The following is a 20,381-nucleotide window of genomic DNA, read 5'->3' as shown; positions in this document are numbered from 1 at the left end:
TCGTGGAATTATTCTAATCAAAAGGAGACTTTAAAATGTATTCAAAACAAGTCAACTTTATTATTTAATTATTGCAGTATTGGAGTTTGTCAACGACCCTCCCGTAGGTGATTCGTTGAGAGCCCAACCAGCAGTACTAAGCCACAGCATTTTATAGCACAGTCCATCCTCCTGGATGTTCATGACAAATCACAGATGAGAGAATTTATATAAAGGTACATTTTGCTCTCATGCAACAGACATCAAGATTTACATGGCGCCAAAAATCTGTCTCTAGTTCATTTACTGCTTGCTTGTACAAAAATACTTATGCAACCTAGAATACTAAATCCTTTCTTTAAAGAAACTGGAGATTGGTTCTCCCTGTTACTGACAGACAGGCACACAGACACTAATCATAGAATGGAATGTTGTCTTATCACTAATCCATCGTGAATCTACTGTCAATGTTAAATCTCCCAGAGGCCCACTTTCAGTCCACACACACAGATGATAGTGTTCTAAACCCCCCCGATTCTGTTGCATAAAACAACCATTTGATGCAATAACAGTATTATAACATAATCTTGTAATTTCTGTTCTCACACCTTACAGCTGTTTTTGTAACCGCATTAAAAAAAATCCCAACCGAAATGTTAACAACTTTTCCATGACTTTGAATAAAAACTCAAGAGGGTATGACATCTTGGTCTACTTCTCTGCTATTCAAATCTGGCATTGGAACAAAGTATATCTTACCAATCAAACGTTACACCTGTTTTAGTAACTGAATCAAGTATGTTTTCTATGAATCTTAGAAACTGCCATTTTGACCACTCCCCCAAGAAGTTAGACTAAAACGTTTTGCAGATGAAATCTCTGTCTACTGCTGTTCTATTTAAATAAAAAAATCTGAACATAAATATCTTCTACCAACCAAGCTGCAGCTGTTTATCGGAGTTTAGAGTGATGAAAAGTAGCTAGCTATCGTCAGCTAACTGCTCTCTAATGTCTCATCAAATATCAAATCAAATCACATTTTATTGGTCACATACACATGGTTAGCAGATGTTAATGCAAGTGTAGCGAAATGCTTGTGCTTCTTGTTCCGACCATGCAGTAATAGGAGCTGCCCAAACGGAGGCATTGCTATGGATACTCACAGACACAGAGGAGCACATGGCAGAGTTGGCAAAAAATGTGATGAGGGTGAGACAGCCAAGGCGACAACACATCGACCTCCTTCTCAGGATTGTGCTCCATGTCCAAAATATTCAACTGGCTAGTTTTCCTGTCTATAAAGAGAAGGACGGGCTATACGTTGATCCTGCTGCTCTTATTGGATAGAGTGAAGCTGTCTGGGTTCACTCGCTTCAAATTTCACCCGATCACTTCTCATCGCACTTCTTTCAGTTTTCACATTCAAGGGTTTTTCTTTATTTTTACTATTTTTTACATTGTAGAATAATAGTGAAGACATCAAACTATGAAATAACACATATGGAATCATGTAGTAACCAAAAAAGTGTTAAACAAATCTATTTTATATATGAGATTCTTCAAATAGCCACCCTTTGCCTTGATGACAGCTTTACACACTCTTGGCATTCTCTCAACCAGCTTCATGAGGTAGTCACCTGGAATGCATTTCAATTAGCAGGTGTGCCTTCTTAAAAGTTAATTTGTGGAATTTCTTTCCTTCTTAATGTGTTTAAGACAATCAGTTGTGCTGTGACAAGGTAGGAAGGTATACAGAATTTGGTAAAAGACCAAGTCCATATCATGGCAAGAACAGCTCAAATAAGCAAAGAGAAACGACAGTCCATCATTATTTTAAGACATGAAGGCCAGTCAATCTGGAAATTGGCAAGAACTTTGAAAGTTTCTTCAAGTGCAGTCGTAAAAATCATCAAGCGCTATGATGAAACTGGCTCTCATGAGGACTGCCACAGGAATGGAAGACCCAGAGTTACCTCTGCTGCAGAGGATAAGTTCATTAGAGTTACCAGCCTCAGAAATTGCAGCCCAATGAAATGCTTCACAGAGTTCAAGTAAGAGACACATCTCAACATTAACTGTTCAGAGGAGACTGTGTGAATCAGCCCTTCATGGTCAAATTGCTGCAAAGGAACCACTACTAAAGGACACCAATAAGAAGAAGAGACTTGCTTGGGCCAAGAAACACGAGCAATGGATATTAGACAATGGAAATTTGTCCTTTGGTCTGATGAGTCTAAATTTGAGATTTTTGGTTCCAACCACTGTGTCTTTGTGAGATGCGGTGTGAGTGAACAGATGATCTCCGCATGTGTATTTCCCACCTTAAACAATGGAGGAGGAGGTGTTATGGTGTGAGGGTGCTTTGCTGGTGACATTGAACCAGCATGGCTACCACAGCGTTCTGCAGCAATACGCCATTCCATCTGGATTGGGCTTATTGGGACTGTCATTTGTTTTTCAACAGGACAATGACCCAACACACCTCCAGGCTGTGTAAGGGCTATTTTACCAAGGAGAGTGATGGAGTGCTGCATCAGATGAAATTACCTCTACAATCCCCCGACCGCAACCAAATTGAGATAGTTTGGGATGAGTCCGACCGCAGAGTGAAGGAAAAGCAGCCAACAAGTGTTCAGCCTATGTGGGAACTCCTTCAAGACTGTTGGAAAAGCATTCCTCATGAAGCTGGTTGAGAGAATGCCAAGAGTGTGTAAAGATGTCATCAAGGCAAAGGGTGGCTATTTGAACTTTTAACACTTTTTTGGTTACTACATGATTCCATATGTGTTATTTCATAGTTTTGACGCTAGAGACACCAAACCAACTTTCAAATGTCCAGGCTATCTTATCCACCAATCAATCAATCAATCAATCAATCAATGAATAAATCTTTTCATCTCCCTACTTTTAAAACTATAACCTTTCACCACCATTACTACTGCAGTCACTACCACTACTATAACTTATTTAAAACCATATCGACTTTAAAACAAGCTTGCAAGCACACCACATTTTCTTCAGGAAATGTACTTTTCAGTGATCACTGTTAGCCTAAAGAGTTTATTTATTATTTAGAACTACAGCTAGCTATCAGTAGGTCTACATATGAACCTATTCTACATACTTCTTCAACTACCACAAAAATACTTTTAAACAGTTGTCATCAATAGATTCACCATCATATTTCTCTCCCCAAAGTATAGCTTAAAACTTTCTAATCATCATTCAACTAAAATCAAACTTAATTTACACTGAATGTTTTACAAAAGTAAATAGTGCATCTATGTATCTGAAACCCACATCATGAGTGATTCAGAGTTGCTTTGCTTTCCTAAGAGTTTGGTCCACATGATCCAGCCTTTAATTCCCATCTTCTGACAGAAGATCTCTTTGGGTTACATCTTTCTTCTTTCAGTTTTCACACGCAACTACTGTAGTTTAGACATTTCTTCAATCTAACTGCCCCACAATCCAAAGTAATCTGGTTGATGTAGTAGTCTATCAAAGTAATCCGACCAATTATTTTACTACATTTAACTAACTACAGTGTATGTAACTGCTTTGCATTAAATAGTGAAGTACAACTTTTTTATCTTCTTCCATTACCACAAAAATACATTTAAAGAGCCAAAGCAAGCCCCACAACTTTACTTGTTTGGAAAGATCAGAGGTTGGACCTAAGCAAGTGTTTAAATACTTCCCTACACATATAGAATATTTTACCATCCAGTTATTATTATTATTATTATTATTATTATTATTATTATTATGGTGCAATTAGAGGGGGTACACAAATAATAGTGGTACACTAATTGTGCTGGTTGGTTGGTGGTCCCATGCAGAGAGGGAAGCGATGGGCTCATTAATAACACTCTCATGCTGAACCAGACCCTGGAGGGAACTCTCTGCGTAAAAAGTGCCCTGTCACTTTGTCAGATCATTTGCATCTAGGTTAAATCTAGCCCCTAAATCTTATTTACCGGGAGATCCCATTCTGCTGCGGCACAGTACCATCAGTAATCAGTGTCAGATAAACCTAGTTACAGTACACTAACTCAATTAAAAGCATTCAGTTAGATCACAATTAAGGAACTGAATGTTTCAGTGTATAGGTACACAGGTAATAGATACTAGGGTAATAGTTATTACCCTGCTGGCAAAGAATGTAATGGGTTTTCGTAAAAGGGCATATGATTTCAGAAATTGTTATGCACTGATAATTCAGTATAATATGCTTCCTAACCCAGGTACCATACTCCTCGCTCACTCATATGATAAGCTTGTGAAATGAATTGTTGAAAATGCATCGTCACTGACTCATCCATTATCTGTGTGTCCTGTTTGACTGGCAGAGATCACGGGAAACTCTGAGGATATTCCTCTGGTGCGATGGCGGCAACAGTGGCTGGAAAACGGCACGCTGCTCTTTCATATCCACCACCAAGATGGCAGCCAGAACCTCCCCGGCCTCTCCGTCACAGACGACCCTGCCAGCGACTCTGCCGAGGAGGAGCTACGCATCCTCCACATCTCTGTCATGGTACGGTACTCTGCTGGCTGGGGTTGGAATGGGGGGGTGGGTGTTTTATTGTGATGTTTGATCATGATGTTTAGCTTCTATGGGCTAGGTGGGACCCACCTTGGGGACACAGCCAGTGAAATATCAGGGCGGAAAATTCAAAATCAACAAAATGTCATAATTCACCTTTCTCAAACGTACAACTATTTTACACCATTTTAAAGATAAACTTCTCGTTAATCTAACCACATTGTCCGATTTCAAAAAGGCTTTACAGCGAAAGCAAAACATTAGATTATGTTAGGAGAGTACATAGACAAAAATAATCACACAGTCATTTTCCAAGCAAGGACATGTGTCAATAAAACCCAAAACACAGCTAAATGAAGCACTAACCTTTGACGATCTTCATCAGATGACACTCCTAGGACATTATGTTACACAATACATGTATGTTTTGTTCGATAAAGTTCATATTTATATCCAAAAACAGCATTTTACATTGGCGCGTGATGTTCAGAAAATGTATTCCCACCAAAATGTCCGGTGAATGTGCACCTCAATTTACAAAAATACTCATCATAAACGTTGACAAAATATATAACAATTATTTTAAGAATTATAGATAGACTACCCCTGGATGCAACCGCTGTGTCAGATTTTAAAATAGCTTTACGGAGAAAGCACATTTTTCAATATTCTTAGTACATAGCTCAGCCATCACGGCGAGCTATTCAGACACCCGCCAAGTTCGGGGCAACCTAAACTATGAATTAGTATTAGAAATATTCTCTTACCTTTGCTGATCTTCGTCAGAATGCACTCCCAGGACTGCTACTTACACAAGAAATGTTGTTTTTGTTCGAAATAATCCATATTTATGTACAAATACCTCCGTTTTGTTCGTGCGTACAGATCACTTATCCAAAGGCATAACGCGCGAGCTCGGAACGAGAGACAAAAAGTCAAAATGTTCCATTACCGTACTTAGAAGCATGTCAAACGCTGTTTAAAATCAATCTTTATGGTATTTTTAACGTAAAATTGCGATAATATTCCAACCGGACAATAGCATATTCATTCAAGAAGAAAAAGAAGGAGGGGTGCGCTCGCGGGACCGAGCATATCCAATCCCTTTGTTGCCAGGCAGTCCACTCAGAAACTGAGCTCCTATTATCTGCCCAGTGACAGGAAAATGCTCAAACCACTTTCTGAAGGCTTTAGACAGCCAATGGAAGCCTTAGGGAGTGCAACGTCCCCCACATACACTGTAGTTTCGATAGAGAATCAAAAGAAGAACTACAATTCTCAGACTTTCCACTTCCTGCTTGGAATTTTCGCAGGTTTTTGCCTGCCATATGAGTGCTGTTATACTCACAGACACCATTCAAACAGTTTTAGAAACTTCCGAGTATTTTCTATCTAAATCTACTAATAATATGCATATTCTAGTTTCTGGGCCAGAGTAGTAACCCGTTTAAACTGGGTACGTTTTTCATCTGGCCGTGAAAATACTGCCCCCTAGCCCAGACAGGTTTTAACAAGGATGTTACTTTCCAATTATTTGCACTGCTCTAATATAAGTATTAGAACTTGGTGCATTTCTTGGTACATATGGACATGGTACAATGAAAGGTTTGGGCTACATAGATGGATGACAGTACTTCTAGACATTTGAACAAATTATTCAGTTTTAGAAAAATGATTCTAGTAGCTACTAGGTACATTGCACAGACACATGTCAAATAATGTACTGACCTTGAGTCTCCTCTGCATGGTTTGCATGCATTAGTACACAATGAAAAAGTAGACTGAAAGAGGACAACATTTTCATATCTAATTTCAGTACATTTTTTGTGTGCAATGGTGGTCTGCCAGTAACTTTGTTTTTACCATCCCATTTTTTCCTCCAAATCTAAATGTAACATCCATTTGGTCGTTGTTTCCCTGTTTCTATTCCCCTTGCTATCTACTCATGCTAATTGCTGCTTGACAATACATTCACAAAGCTCTTGTGGAGGTGTGAAAGGCTTAGCATGCAGATAGGACAGACCTAGCAACAGATGGCTGCTGCGCTGTGCTCCTGCTCCGGCCTCGCTCGCTACAGCTTGTGGCTCGGTTGGAGGGCGGCCTTATAAATCCAGCGTTGCATCACTTCGTTAGCTCCTTGTGGATACGTGCAGCCCCAGCAATCTCTCTCCCACCAACTGCCACTCTCTCTCTACACCACACCTGTCATTGAGCCATTTCCATTGTTCCGCCATACGCCGCAGCCACCAGGATGGCTCGATGGCCAACGATTCTAGCCAGGATTCTACACAGCCAGGATTCTACACTGTCATGCACAGTTCAATCTCATAGACATGCAAATTCACTGAACTGCTCCAAACTCAGTTTTGTCACCAGAAGGGGGATTTCCCTCGCCTTGTGGCCATTCCAGCTGAAGTGAGTAAATGTGATTGAAAGACTTGGGTTTTTTTCTCCTGCAAAGATTCTTTAATGTATTACATACTTGTTTTGCAGTTGTGTTTCAAAGTTTCAAGTTACTGGTGTGCTCCCTCTGCCACAAGGTGACCACAGTGCCCTTTGCTTCTCTGCCTGAACATCATCCATAATGGATGAGTTACCTTGTGTTCCATGTTCAGCCGCAGGTGAGCTCCTGCAAGTCGAGACACATGTCCTCAGCTCTCTTTTAGCCCAGAGGCAGAGGGAACAACAAGCAACCTCTAACACCGTGCACCACCACCCATGGAGCCACCCTTTTAAAGAGACATACATGCCAGTAGTAGGACATTTTATTTAACCTTTAACTAGGCAAGTCAGTTAAGAACAAATTGTTATTTACAATGACGGCCTAGGAACAGTGGGTTAACTGCCTTGTTCAGGGGCAGAACGACAGATTTTTTACCTTGTCAGCTCGGGGATTCAATCTCACAACCTTTCGGTTACTGGCCCAATGCTCTAACCACATGTCACTGATAAAGCAGCAAAGTGCGTCATTGCAGTACATTTCAAAGTTCCCTAAATATTGTAATCTCATTTACATTATAAAGAGAGAGAATGAAAAATAATTTACAACGTATTGAAATAAGAAGACATCACAAATATACAGTGGGGCAAAAAAGTATTTAGTCAGCCATCAATTGTGCAAGTTCTCCCACTTAAAAAGACGAGAGAGGCCTGTAATTTTCATCATAGGTACACGTCAACTATGACAGACAAAATTGTAGGATTTTTTATGAATTTATTTGCAAATTATGGTGGAAAATAAGTATTTGGTCACCTACAAACAAGCAAGATTTCTGGCTCTCACAGACCTGTAACTTATTCTTTAAGAGGCTACTCTGTTCTCCACTCGTTACCTGTATTAATGGCACCTGTTTGAACTTGTTATCAGTATAAAAGACACCTGTCCACAACCTCAAACAGTCACACTCCAAACTCCACTATGGCCAAGACCAAAGAGCTGTCAAAGGACACCAGAAACAAAATTGTAGACCTGCACCAGGCTGAGAAGACTGAATCTGCAATAGATAAGCAGCTTGGTTTGAAGAAATCAACTGTGGGAGCAATTATTAGGAAATGGAAGACATACAAGACCACTGATAATCTCCCTCGATCTGGGGCTCCACTCAAGATCCTACCCTGTGGGGTCAAAATGATCACAAGAACGGTGAGCAAAAATCCTAGAACCACACGGGGGGACCTAGTGAATGACCTGCAGAGAGCTGGGACCAAAGTAACAAAGCCTACCATCAGTAACACACTACGCCGCCAGGGACTCAAATCCTGCAGTGCCAGACGTGTCCCCCTGCTTAAGCCAGTACATGTCCAGGCCCGTCTGAAGTTTGCTGGAGAGCATTTGGATGATCCAGAAGAGGATTGGGAGAATGTCATATGGTCAGATGAAACCAAAATATAACTTTTTGGTAAAAACTCAACTCGTCGTGTTTGGAGGACAAAGAATGCTGAGTTGCATCCAAAGAACACCATACCTACTGTGAAGCATGGGGGTGGAAACATCATGCTTTGGGGCTGTTTTTCTGCAAAGGGACCAGGACGACTGATCCGTGTAAAGGAAAGAATGAATGGGGCCATGTATCATGAGATTTTGAGTGAAAACCTCCTTCCATCAGCAAGGGCATTGAAGATGAAACGTGGCTGGGTCTTTCAGCATGACAATGATCCCAAACACACCGCCCGGGCAACGAAGGAGTGGCTTCGTAAGAAGCATTTCAAGGTCCTGGAGTGGCCTAGCCAGTCTCCAGATCTCAACCCCATAGAAAATCTTTGCAGGGAGTTGAAAGTCCGTGTTGCCTAACGACAGCCCCAAAACATCACTGCTCTAGAGGAGATCTGCATGGAGGAATGGGCCAAAATACCAGCAACAGTGTGTGAAAACCTTGTGAAGACTTACAGAAAACGTTTGACCTCTGTCATTGCCAACAAAGGGTATATAACAAAGTATTGAGATAAACTTTTGTTATTGACCAAATACTTATTTTCCACCATAATTTGCAAATAAATTCATAAAAAATACTACAATGTGATTTTCTGGATTTCTTTTCTCATTTTGTCTGTCATAGTTGAAGTGTACCTATGATGAAAATTACAGGCCTCTCTCATCTTTTTAGGTGGGAGAACTTGCACAATTGGTGGCTGACTAAATACTTTTTTGCCCCACTGTATATATATTTTAAAGGCTGGGGAATACATAAATCTATTGAATTTTATTGGAGATTTGACATAACAAGCAAATACATGAATAACCTTTAGGTTGACCGGGACTCCACAAGTCTGGGTTTTTCTATACCTGGTGGTATAATCAGCCCGTTTTGTAACGACTGTCGCAGCGAGGGGACCAAAGCGCAGCGTGTTGAGTGCTCATGATGAAATTTATTTTAACGCAGAACACTAAAGAAAATAACAAAAGCGAAAATGATCAGCTCACAGTTCTGTCAGGTACATAGACTAAACAGAATACAACTACCCACCAACACAGGTGGGAAAAAAAAACCTACTTAAGTATGATCTCCAATTAGAGACAACGAGGACCAGCTGCCTCTAATTGGAGATCATCCCAAAGAAAACAACATAGAAATAGAAAAACTAGAAACTAAACATAGAAATACAAAACATAGAAAAACACAAAACACCCCCTGTCACACTCTACCATAGAAAATAACATCTTACTATGGTCAGGACGTGACACGTTTCCATTGAATTAAGGTCTTAGTCTCCAGTGTCCTGCCTGAACTAATAAATCTAGACTCCATGGTGTAATTAAAGTCTTAAATGTTTTCCTTCGGCACCTATACATTTTGAACGTCACACCTTTTACCAGTATAGCGTTTAGTAAACATGCTAGTGCTCCGTCTTGCTGCTGTAAATTCAGGGTTAACCTGATGGGAATTAAGGGGATCGAGTTTCTGGAAAAACTGGCAGCATGGCGATGGCATGACATTAAGAAATTGGATGCAGATGTGAGTAGAAGAAATACATGTATTTTTTATTGGTCAGAGGTATAGTATAAGAGCAGGCAGAGATTATGGATACTTAAAATGTAGTTGATCAGAAAAACTCAAAACAATGTGACTATAACTCTTCATTTGCTGTTTGATACGATAGAGCAAGGCGATCAGAAGGAATAACTCCAACAACAAACATTTCATACTTTCAATGAAAAAATATCACATAAGAAATTCAGAAATAATTGGCCCGGCCGGGGCCTGGACTCAAGACGTCCTTCACAACATTACCAACGGTTTTCCTTTGGGCACCCCCTCAGACCCTTGCACTTTTGGTTTAAGTGCCTGATAATACCTTGTTTTATAGCCACTCACACCCTTGAAAGGAAATACTATTTCCTCTTTCCACTCTCATTTACTCCACAAATGCCATCCAGATCAGATAAGGCAAGCAGACATGCAGTGACCCATTCATTAATGCAAGCATAAGCCCCTGAACTTGAAGATTTACTGGCTACATAATAAAGATTAATGATAAAAGATCATTTTAGTTTGTAATGATATACAATTTAAGGGGACCACACATATCCACCCGGGAGGAAGGAAGGAAGAGGAAATTCAGTTAGAGTCATCTAAACCAAAATATTTAATAAAATATTGTGTTTATAGTTGTGAAGGCTAAAGGTTTCTTTTTGTGTCTCTCTTCCGGCTATTCCGTAGGGTAGTATCCACATTTTTTTTTTAAATATCCAAAGGAACAGCCATAGAAAATGTCAAGGCCTTGCTACAAATCACAGCTGACTTATCAATTGATCTATTTAAGTACTGTATGTGTAGGGAAAGCCTTACTCAATTTCTAAGGTTTTTGGGTGGATGTTGGTTTTCAATTGAAGAGGATATGGGGATTTTTAAAAGTATGTTGTAAACTCAGTTGTATCAGCTAACCTACATTAGCAACCAATGGCACAATGTTGTCTGTCAATCTAACTAATTCTCACATAATCATATAGAAAATACAACTAGACTAGAAGCTAGCTAGTCAAAGTTTGGAAAAAAGTAGACAGTCTTGCAGAGAATCAGAACTCTTAAGCTAAGCTAGTAAATGTTTTATGTTCTCTCAGTTGTTATATCAAATTGAGAGTTTTTCTATATATTATGAATGGATTACTAATTAATTTCATTTTCATGAGGTACAATTTGTACATTCTGAATCTCTCAAGAACATATCTTCTTTAATGATTATGCCTTGCAATACAGCAGGAGACTTGAATGTGTCCTTAATAAGAAAAATGGCAGCCTTCATGCGATATTGGCTTTTATGAAATATTCTAAGTTGAATTAAATGATTTAAGTTAATTTCATTAATAACCCATTCCAACAAAACCCCATCGTGCTGTGTGTTTAATGGGGGTTTAACTTTCAAAAATGTTCAATGTCAAAATCAGAAATGGATCATAAACCGTAAAAAAATCATGCTGATAATTGTCACATTTGATTTCATTGTTGTCATTAAATATTATTTATAAGCATTTAACACTGAATAGTTAGATGAATAGTTAGATGAAACTGATAGGTTAGACGATTTGGATGAACTGAAATTATATTTTAAGGGCCTCCCGAGTGGCGCAGTGGTCTAAGGCACTGCATCGCAGTGCTTGAGGCGTCACTACAGACCGGGGTTCAATCCTAGGCTGCACACAATTGGCACAGTGTCGTCTGGGTTAGGGGAGGTTTTGGCTAGCCGGGATGTCCTTGTCCCATCGCGCTCTAGCAATTCCTCGTGGTGGGCTGTGTGCCTGCAAGCTGACTTCGGTCACCAATTGTACAGTGTTTCCTCCAACACATTGGTGTGGCTGACTTCTGGGTTAAGTGAGCAGTGTGTCAAGAAGCAGTGGGGCTTGGCTGTGTCGTGTTTCAGCTCTCAACCTTTGCCTCTCCCGAGTCCGTACGGCATTTGCAGTGATGGGACAAGACATTGGATATCACAAAAAAGGGGTAAATGCACATAAAAATAATATATATACAGTATCAGTCAAAAGTTTGGACACCTGCTCATTCCAGGCTTTTTGTTATTTATTTTTTTACTATTTTCTACATTGTAGAATAATACTGAAGACATCAAACTATGAAAGAACACATGTACTGTAGTAACCAAAAATTGTTAAACAAATCAAAATATATTTTATATTTGAGATTCTTGAGATTGCCTTGATGACAGCTTTGTACACTCTTGGCATTCTCTCAACCAGCTTCATGAGGAATGCTTTTCCAACAGTCTTGAAGGAGTTCCCACATATGCTGTGCACTTGTTGGCTGCTTTTCTTTCACTTTGAGGTCCAACTCATCCCAAACCATCTCAATTGGGTTGAGGTCGGGTGATTGTGGTGGCCAGGGGATCTGATGCAGCACTCCATCACTCTGCTTGGTCAAATAGCCCTTACACAGCCTGGAGGTGTGTTGGGTCATTGTCCTGTTGAAAATCAAATGATAGTCCCACTAAGTGCAAACCAGATAGGATGGCATATCGCTGCAGAAGGCTGTGGTATCCATGCTGGTTAAGTGTGCCTTGAATTCTAAATAAATCACAGACAGTGCCACCAGCAAAGCACCGCCGCATATATATACTGTATATTGTCTTCTGTATACAAAATGCCATGCCTAATCAGGATGAGTTACATTACAGAATTATACGTTATTGAAACTATAGTATTCCATTAAAGCATAACCCTTACATAAATGGATTACAGCCTGAAATACTGGCATCCTTTGATGTTTGGTTTGGCTTTGTTGACTCTATTAAAAGAGACAGGCCCTCTTAGTCCACTATTTGATTGCCTGTAATGTACAAAATTACACAAGTTTCCCCTACCTAAAGATTTGCATTGTGGCTAATGCAAATGGTTGGGCCTAATTGCATTTGGTGGCAGATTTTCAATTGACCTCTGAAGAATGTGTTGGCCTATGTACCAGCCCATTGATTGAGTTGTTGTGTGCTACAGTATGCACTAGAGTGGGAACACTTATGGGTATATCTCCTGGTAACTCTCTGGCCTAGTTATCTTTCTGCTTCATTCCAGTTTGGAATAGCTCAATGACTTTGAAAGTACTAAAAAAGTAATCAATACGAAATAAATTATTTTAACTTTCGTTTCCCCCCAAAACTGCATACAGATTTGCTGCATACGTGACCTATATTAAGGCATCATTTGTTAATGTCCTTGACTATGCAGAATAAGCAAACAACTTATGCAAATTGACTTTACATTTGCCATTTCAAATTTATGCGAGCAGGTGAAGCACTCTCTTTATGATCCTCGGATATCAGTCTGCATCTGAACAGGGTTTCTCAATTTCAATTTCCGGTTGAGTCGTCTCTGTCGCCTTCCTCACATGTTTTGTTGATCTTCTCATCATTCATTATTTAGTTGAGCTGAGATCTAAAATGTGCAACAAAGTGGAAGATTTCATCAGACCGTTACTAGCGCTGAACCCACTGAACCCGAGAGTAGAGTCTTCATTGATAGATTATTGATAGAGTCTGATAGCAGCTTTAATAGACTCACTCTTGGTATAGGGTATATCTCCTAAATGGTTTCAGTTTTTATTCCTCCATGATGCTTCCTAGAGCACTGCTGTTCTCATGCACCATGCTTTGGAGATTATCTACATTGTTTTGCATGATATGCTCTGTGATTATATGGATTTTGAGTTTGTTTGATGTTTTCTTGTCGCTGTTGTTAAGATCTATTGTTTTTTCTTCAAGGATCTCTGCTATGCACTAGTGGTGTTTTTACAAATCTAGCAACGTGGGTTGGAGACTTTGGGAAGTTCTTAGTTGAGAGTGGCGATCATTCATCCTTCTCTTTCCCCTTGTGTTTGTTCACAGGGAGGCATGATCGCTTTGCTCCTCTCCATCCTCTGCCTGGTCCTCATCCTCTACACGCGCAGGCGGTGGTGCAAACGCCGCCGTGTGCCCCAGCCCCAGAAGAGCGCCAGTGCAGAGGCGGCCAATGAGATCCACTACATCCCTTCGGTGTTGATGGGGGGCCAGGCCAGGGAGAGCCTGAGAAACTCCAGGGGCCAGGGCCACAATTCCAGCGGCACACTCAGTATCCGAGAGACTCCCATCCTGGATGGCTACGAGTATGACATCACTGACCTGAGACACCACCTGCAGAGAGAGTGCATGAACGGAGGAGAGGAATTTGCCAGCCAGGTCACACGCACCCTGGACTCCCTTCAGGGCTGCAATGACAAGGCCAGCATGGATCTGACACCTGGTGAGTGTAGGTACAAGCACAAACACACACACACAGCTATGTCTTACTATACTTGTGAGGACTTTTTGGGGACCAACAATTGATTCCCATAAAAAATCCTATTTTCCCTAACCCCTGACCTTAACCCTAAATATAACCCTAACCTCAACCCCTAACCATAATTCTAACCCTAACCCCTAAGCCTAAAATAACCTTTTTACAAGCGAGGACCGGCAAAATGTCCTCACTTCTCTGAATTTTAGTTGGTTTACTGTTCTTGTGTGGACTTCTGGTGCTTACAAGTATAGTACTACACACACGCACACACACACACACAAACACAGACAGAAACACTCTAGCGCAATCCCCATTTACATTTAGCTGCGGGACGATTTTTTTTCTTGAGCGGTTGGGGGGCCGGAACATAGATATAAATAATTTGTACACTGCAAATTAATAGCAACAATCCCAAACAGATATCGTATTTGACAAAAACAGAATTATTTCAAACCTTGATTACATACTGTACAGTACGTGACCCACCACCTGTATTTGGTCCTATGTAGACACATTTAAAATTGTGTTTTTTACAATGGATAAAATAGAGACTCAGAGTTAGAAATTGGTATATCATACACTGCAGTTGAGGAACAATGGGAAAGTAATTCTACTTTGAAAGTTGATAAACTTATACCTACTGGAGAGCTCTTCTTTGTCTACACCCATTCAGCATTGTTCACACCCTCTTAAGCCTTAGCCCCACCCATCTCTTTAAGGGTTCACATGCGAGGTCATGTGCTAAACAGAGTGAGTAGTGTAATAAACAACCAAAGATTTCAAGACTAAAAGTGGTAAATGGCTGCCGTTTTACGAGCTCCTAACCAGCCGTGCTATTTTGTTTGTTTTTTTGCATTGTTTGTAACTCATTTTGTACATAATGTTGATGCTACCATCTCTTATGACCAAAAAGAGCTTCTGGACATCAGAACAGCGATTACTCACCTCGAACTGGACAAAGATTTTTTCTTTAATGAGTCTGACGCGAAGGATATACTGCTTTGTTGAGACACAGCCCAAATCCCCGTCATCCGCGTGAAGAAAAGACAGAGAAAAAGGGGGAGGAGGACGGGGTGCCTGGTAAGAATTCGCTGACGAGTAGGTAAACCACCACTACCCTCCGTATTATTGGCCAACGTGCAATCATTGGAAAACAAACTGGACGATCTACAATTAAGACTATCCTACCAACGGGACATTAAAAACTGTACATTTTTATGTTTCACTGAGACGTGGCTAAACGACAATAATGAATAATATAGAGCTGGCTGGCTTCTCCGTGAATTGGCAGGACAGAGCATCTACGTCTGGTGAGACGAGTGGCGGGGGTGTGTGGCTATTTGTCAATAACTGTTGGTGCGTGATGTCTAATATTAAAGAAGTCTTGAGGTATTGCTCTCCTGAGGTAGAATACCTGATGATAAGCTGTAGACCACACTATATACCAAGAGAGTTCTCATCTATATTATTGGTAGCCATCTATTTACCACCACAAACCGACGATGGCACTAAGACCGCACTCAACCAGCTGTATAAGGCCGTAAGCAAACAAGAAAATGCTCATCCAGAAGCGACACTCCTAGTGGCTGGGGACCTTAATAAAGGCAAACTTAAATCCGTTTGACCTAATTTACCAACATGTCACATGTGCAACCTGAGGAAAAAAAACTCTAGACCACCTTTACTCCACACACAGAGACACATACAAAGCTCTCCCTCACCCTACATTTGGCAAATCTGACCATAATTCTATCCTCCTGATTCCTGGTTACAAACAAAAACTAAAGCAGGACGTGCCAGTGACTCGTTCAATACGGAAGTGGCCAGATGACACGGATGCTACGCTACAGGACTGTATTGCTAGCACAGACTGGAATATGTTCCAGGATTCATCCAATGGCATTGAGGAGTATACCACCTCAGTCACTGGCGTTGTCCCCACAGTGACCTTACGTACATATCCCAACCAGAAGCCATGAAATACAGGCAACATTTGCACTGAGTTAAAGGCTAGAGCTGCTGCTTTCAAGGAGCAGGACATTAATCCGGACGCTTATAAGAAATGTCGCTATGCCCTCAGAACATTCAAACAGGCAAAGTGTCAATACAGGACGAAGATTGAATCCTACTACACCGGCTGTGATGCTCGTCGGATGTGGCAGGGCATGAAAATTATTACGGACTACAAAGGGAAACCCAGCCATGAGCTGCCCAGTGATGTGAGCCTACCAGACGAGCTAAATGCCTTTTATGCTCGCTTTAAGGCAAGCAACACTGAAGCATACATGAGAGCACCAGCTGTTCTGGACGACTGTGTGATCACGCTCTCCGGAGCAGATGTGAGCAAGACCTTTAAACAGGTCAACATTCATAAAGCTGCTGGGCCAGACGGATTACCAGGCCGTGTACTCAAAGCATGCCGGACCAACTGGCAAGTGTCTTCACTGACATTTTCAACCTCTCCCTGACTGAGTTTGTAATACCTACATGTTTCAAACAGTCCACCATAGTCCCTGTGCCCAAGAAAGCAAAGGTAACCTGCCTAAATGATTACTGCTTCTTAGCACTCATGTCGGTAGCCATGTAGTGCTTTGAAAAACTGGTCATGACTCACATCAACACCATTATGCCGGAAACCCTAGACCCACTCCAATTTGCATACCGCCCCAACAGATCCACAGATGACACAATCTCAATCATTCTCCACACTGCCCTTTCCCACCTGGACAAAAGGAATGCTGTTCATTGACTACAGCTCAGCGTTCAACACCATAGAACCCACAAAGCTCATCACTAAGCTAAGCACCCTGGGACTAAACACCTCCCTCTGCAACTGGATCCTGGACTTCCTGATGTGCCGCCCCATGTGATAAGGGTAGGCAACAACACATCTGCCACTCTGATCCTCAACATTGGAGCCCCTCAGGGGTGCGTGCCTAGTCCCCTCCTGTACTCCTTGATCACCCACGACTGCGTGGCCAAGCACGACTCCAACACCATCATTAAGTTTGCTGATGACACAACAGTGGAAGGCCTGATCACCGACAACGATGAAACAGCCAATAGGGAGGAGCTCAGAGACCTGGCAGTTTGGTGCCAGGACAACAACCAAGTTCCTTGGTGTCCAACGAACTATCATGGTCCAAACACACCAAGACAGTTGTGAAGAGGGCACGACAACACCTTTTTCCCCTTTAGGAGACTGAAAAGATTTGGCATGGGTCCCCAGATCCTCAAAACATTATACAGCTGCACCATCGAGAGCATCCTGACTGGTTGCATCACCACCTGTTATGGAAACTGCTCGGCATCTGACCGTAAGGCGCTTCCGGCGCCGACAAAGATGGCCGCCTCGCTTCGCGTTCCTAGGAAACTATGCAGTATTTTGCTTTTTTATGTGTTATTTCTTACATTGTTACCCCAGGTAATCTTAGGTTTTACTACATACAGTTGGGAGGAACTATTGGATATAAGAGCAACGTCAACTCACCAACATTACGACCAGAAATACGACTTTCCCGAAGCGGATCCTCTGTTTGGCCCATCACCCAGGACAATGGATCGGATCCCAGCAGGCGACCAAAAACAACGACGGCGTAGAAGAAGGGGCGGTCTTCTGGTCAGGCTCCGTAGACGGGCACATCGCGCACCGCTCCCGAGCATACTACTCGCCAATGTCCAGTCTCTTGACAACAAGGTAGACGAAATCCAAGCAAGGGTAGCATTCCAGAGAGACATCCGAGACTGTAACGTTCTTTGTTTCACAGAAACATGGCTCACTCGAGACACGCTATCTGAGTCGGTACAGCCACCTGGTTTCTTCACGCATCGCGCCGACAGAAACAAGCATCTCTCTGGTAAGCAGAAGGGTGGGGGTGTATGCCTTATGATTAACGAGACGTGGTGTGGTCATAACAACATACAGGAACTCAAGTCATTTTGTTCACCTCACTTAGAATTCCTCACAATCAAATGCCGACCGCATTATCTACCAAGAGAATTCTATTCAATTATAATCACAGTTGTGTATATCCCCCCCAAGCAGACACATCGACGGCCCTGAAATAACTTCATTTGACTCTATGTAAACTGGAAACCACATATCCTGAGGCTGCATTTATTGTGGCCGGGGATTTTAACAAGGCTAATCTGAAAACAAGAATGCTCCCCAAATTCTACCAGCATATCGGTTGTGCTACCAGGGCGAGCAAAACCCTAGACCACTGTTATTCTAACTTCCGCGATGCATATAAGGCCCTCCCCCACCCTCCCTTTGGAAAAGCTGACCACGACTCCATTTTGTTGCTCCCAGCCTATAGACAGAAGCTAAAACAGGAAGCTCCCGCCCTCAGGTCTGTTCAACGCTGGTCCAACCAATCGGATTCCACGCTTCAAGATTGCTTCGATCACGTGGACTGGGATATGTTCCGCATTGCTGCGAACAACAACATTGACGAATACGCTGACTCGGTGTGCGAGTTCATTAACAAGTGCATCGGTGATGTCATACCAACAGCGTCTATTAAAACATTCCCCAACCAGAAACCGTGGATTGATGGCAGCATTCGCGCCAAAACTGAACGCGCGAACCATTGCTTTTAATCAGGGCAAAGTGACCGGAAACATGACCGAATACAAACAGTGTAGCTATTCCCTCCGCAAGGCAATCAAACAAGCTAAGCATCAGTACAGAGACAAAGTGGAGTCGCAATTCAATGGCTCAGACACGAGAGGTATGTGGCAGGGTCTACAGTCAATCACGGACTACAAAAGAAAGATCAGCCCCGTCGCGGATCACGATGCCTTGCTCCAAGACAGACTAAACAACTTTTTTTGCTCGCTTTGAGGATAATACAGTGCCACTAACATTGCCCGCTACCAAAACCTGCGGGCTCTCCTTCACTGCAGCCAACGTGAGTAAAACATTTAAATGTGTTAACACTCGCAAGGCTGCAGGCCCAGACGGCATCCCCGGTCGCGTCCTCAGAGCATGCGCAGACCAGCTGGCTGGTGTGTTTACATACATATTCAATCAATCTTTATCCCAGTCTGTTGTCCCCACATGCTTCAAGAGGGCCACCATTGTTCCTGTTCCCAAGAAAGCTAAGGTAACTGAGCTAAATGACTACCGCCCTGTAGCACTCACTTCCACTTCGACTACAGCTCAGCATTTAACACCATAGTACCCTCCAAACTGGGTCCTGGACTTCCTGACGGGCCGGGCCCCAGGTGGTGAGGGTAGGTAACAACATCTCCACCCCGCTGATCCTCAACACTGGGTCCCCACAAGGGTGCGTTCTCAGCCCTCTCCTGTACTCCCTGTTCACCCACGACTGCATGGCCATGCACGCATCCAACTCAATCATCAAGTTTGCAGACGACACTACAGTGGTAGGCTTGATTACCAACAACAACGAGACGGCCTACAGGGAGGAGGTGAGGGCCCCCGGAGTGTGGTGTCAGGAAAATAACCTCGCACTCAATGTCAACAAAACAAAAGAGATGATCGTGGACTTCAGGAAACAGCAGAGGGAGCAGCCCCCTATCTACATTGACGGGACAGTAGTGGAGAGTTTTAAGTTCCTCGGCGTACACATCCCGGACAAACTGAAATGGTCCACCCACACAGACAGCGTGGTGAAGAAGGCGCAGCAGCGTCTCTTCAACCTCAGGAGGCTGAAGAAATTCGGCTTTTCACCAAAAACAATCACAAACTTTTACAGATGCACAATCGAGAGCATCTTGTCGGGCTGTATCACCGCCTGGTACGGCAGCTGCTCCGCCCATAACCGGAAAGCTCTCCAGAGGGTAGTGAGGTCTGCACAACGCATCACCGGGTGCAAACTCCCTGCCCTCCAGGACACCTACACCACAAGGACAGCAACCACCCGAGCCACTGCCTGTTCACCCCGCTAACATCCAGAAGGCGAGGTCAGTACAGGTGCATCAAAGCTGGAACCGAGAGACTGAAAAACAGCTTCTATCTCAAGGCCATCAGACTGTTAAACAGCCATCACTAACATTGAGTGGCTGCTGCCAACATACTGACTCAACTCAAGCCACTTTAATAATGGGAAAATTAATGTAATCAATTTATCA

General features: G+C 42.3%; 1 protein-coding gene across 9 annotated transcripts in view; it reads left to right on the top strand.

Annotated features, from left to right (window-relative positions):
* The window catches only part of astn1 (astrotactin 1), a 266,863-nt gene that overhangs the window by 38,904 nt on the left and 207,578 nt on the right, over nt 1-20,381 (top strand). For 6 of the 9 annotated variants that reach the window (XM_029725718.1, XM_029725717.1, XM_029725715.1 and 3 more), the window contains exons 2-3: nt 4,332-4,519; nt 13,853-14,252. In XM_029725718.1, coding sequence (XP_029581578.1) covers nt 4,332-4,519; nt 13,853-14,252 — 588 coding nt within the window. The remainder of the gene's footprint in view (nt 1-4,331; nt 4,520-13,852; nt 14,253-20,381) is intronic. The other 3 variants (XM_029725719.1, XM_029725716.1, XM_029725713.1) reach the window with 1 other exon arrangement.

The sequence above is a fragment of the Salmo trutta genome, chromosome 31 (genome assembly GCF_901001165.1).
Source record: "Salmo trutta chromosome 31, fSalTru1.1, whole genome shotgun sequence".
Taxonomy (NCBI): Eukaryota; Metazoa; Chordata; class Actinopteri; order Salmoniformes; family Salmonidae; genus Salmo; species Salmo trutta.
This window is presented reverse-complemented; position numbering and strand designations above follow the sequence as displayed.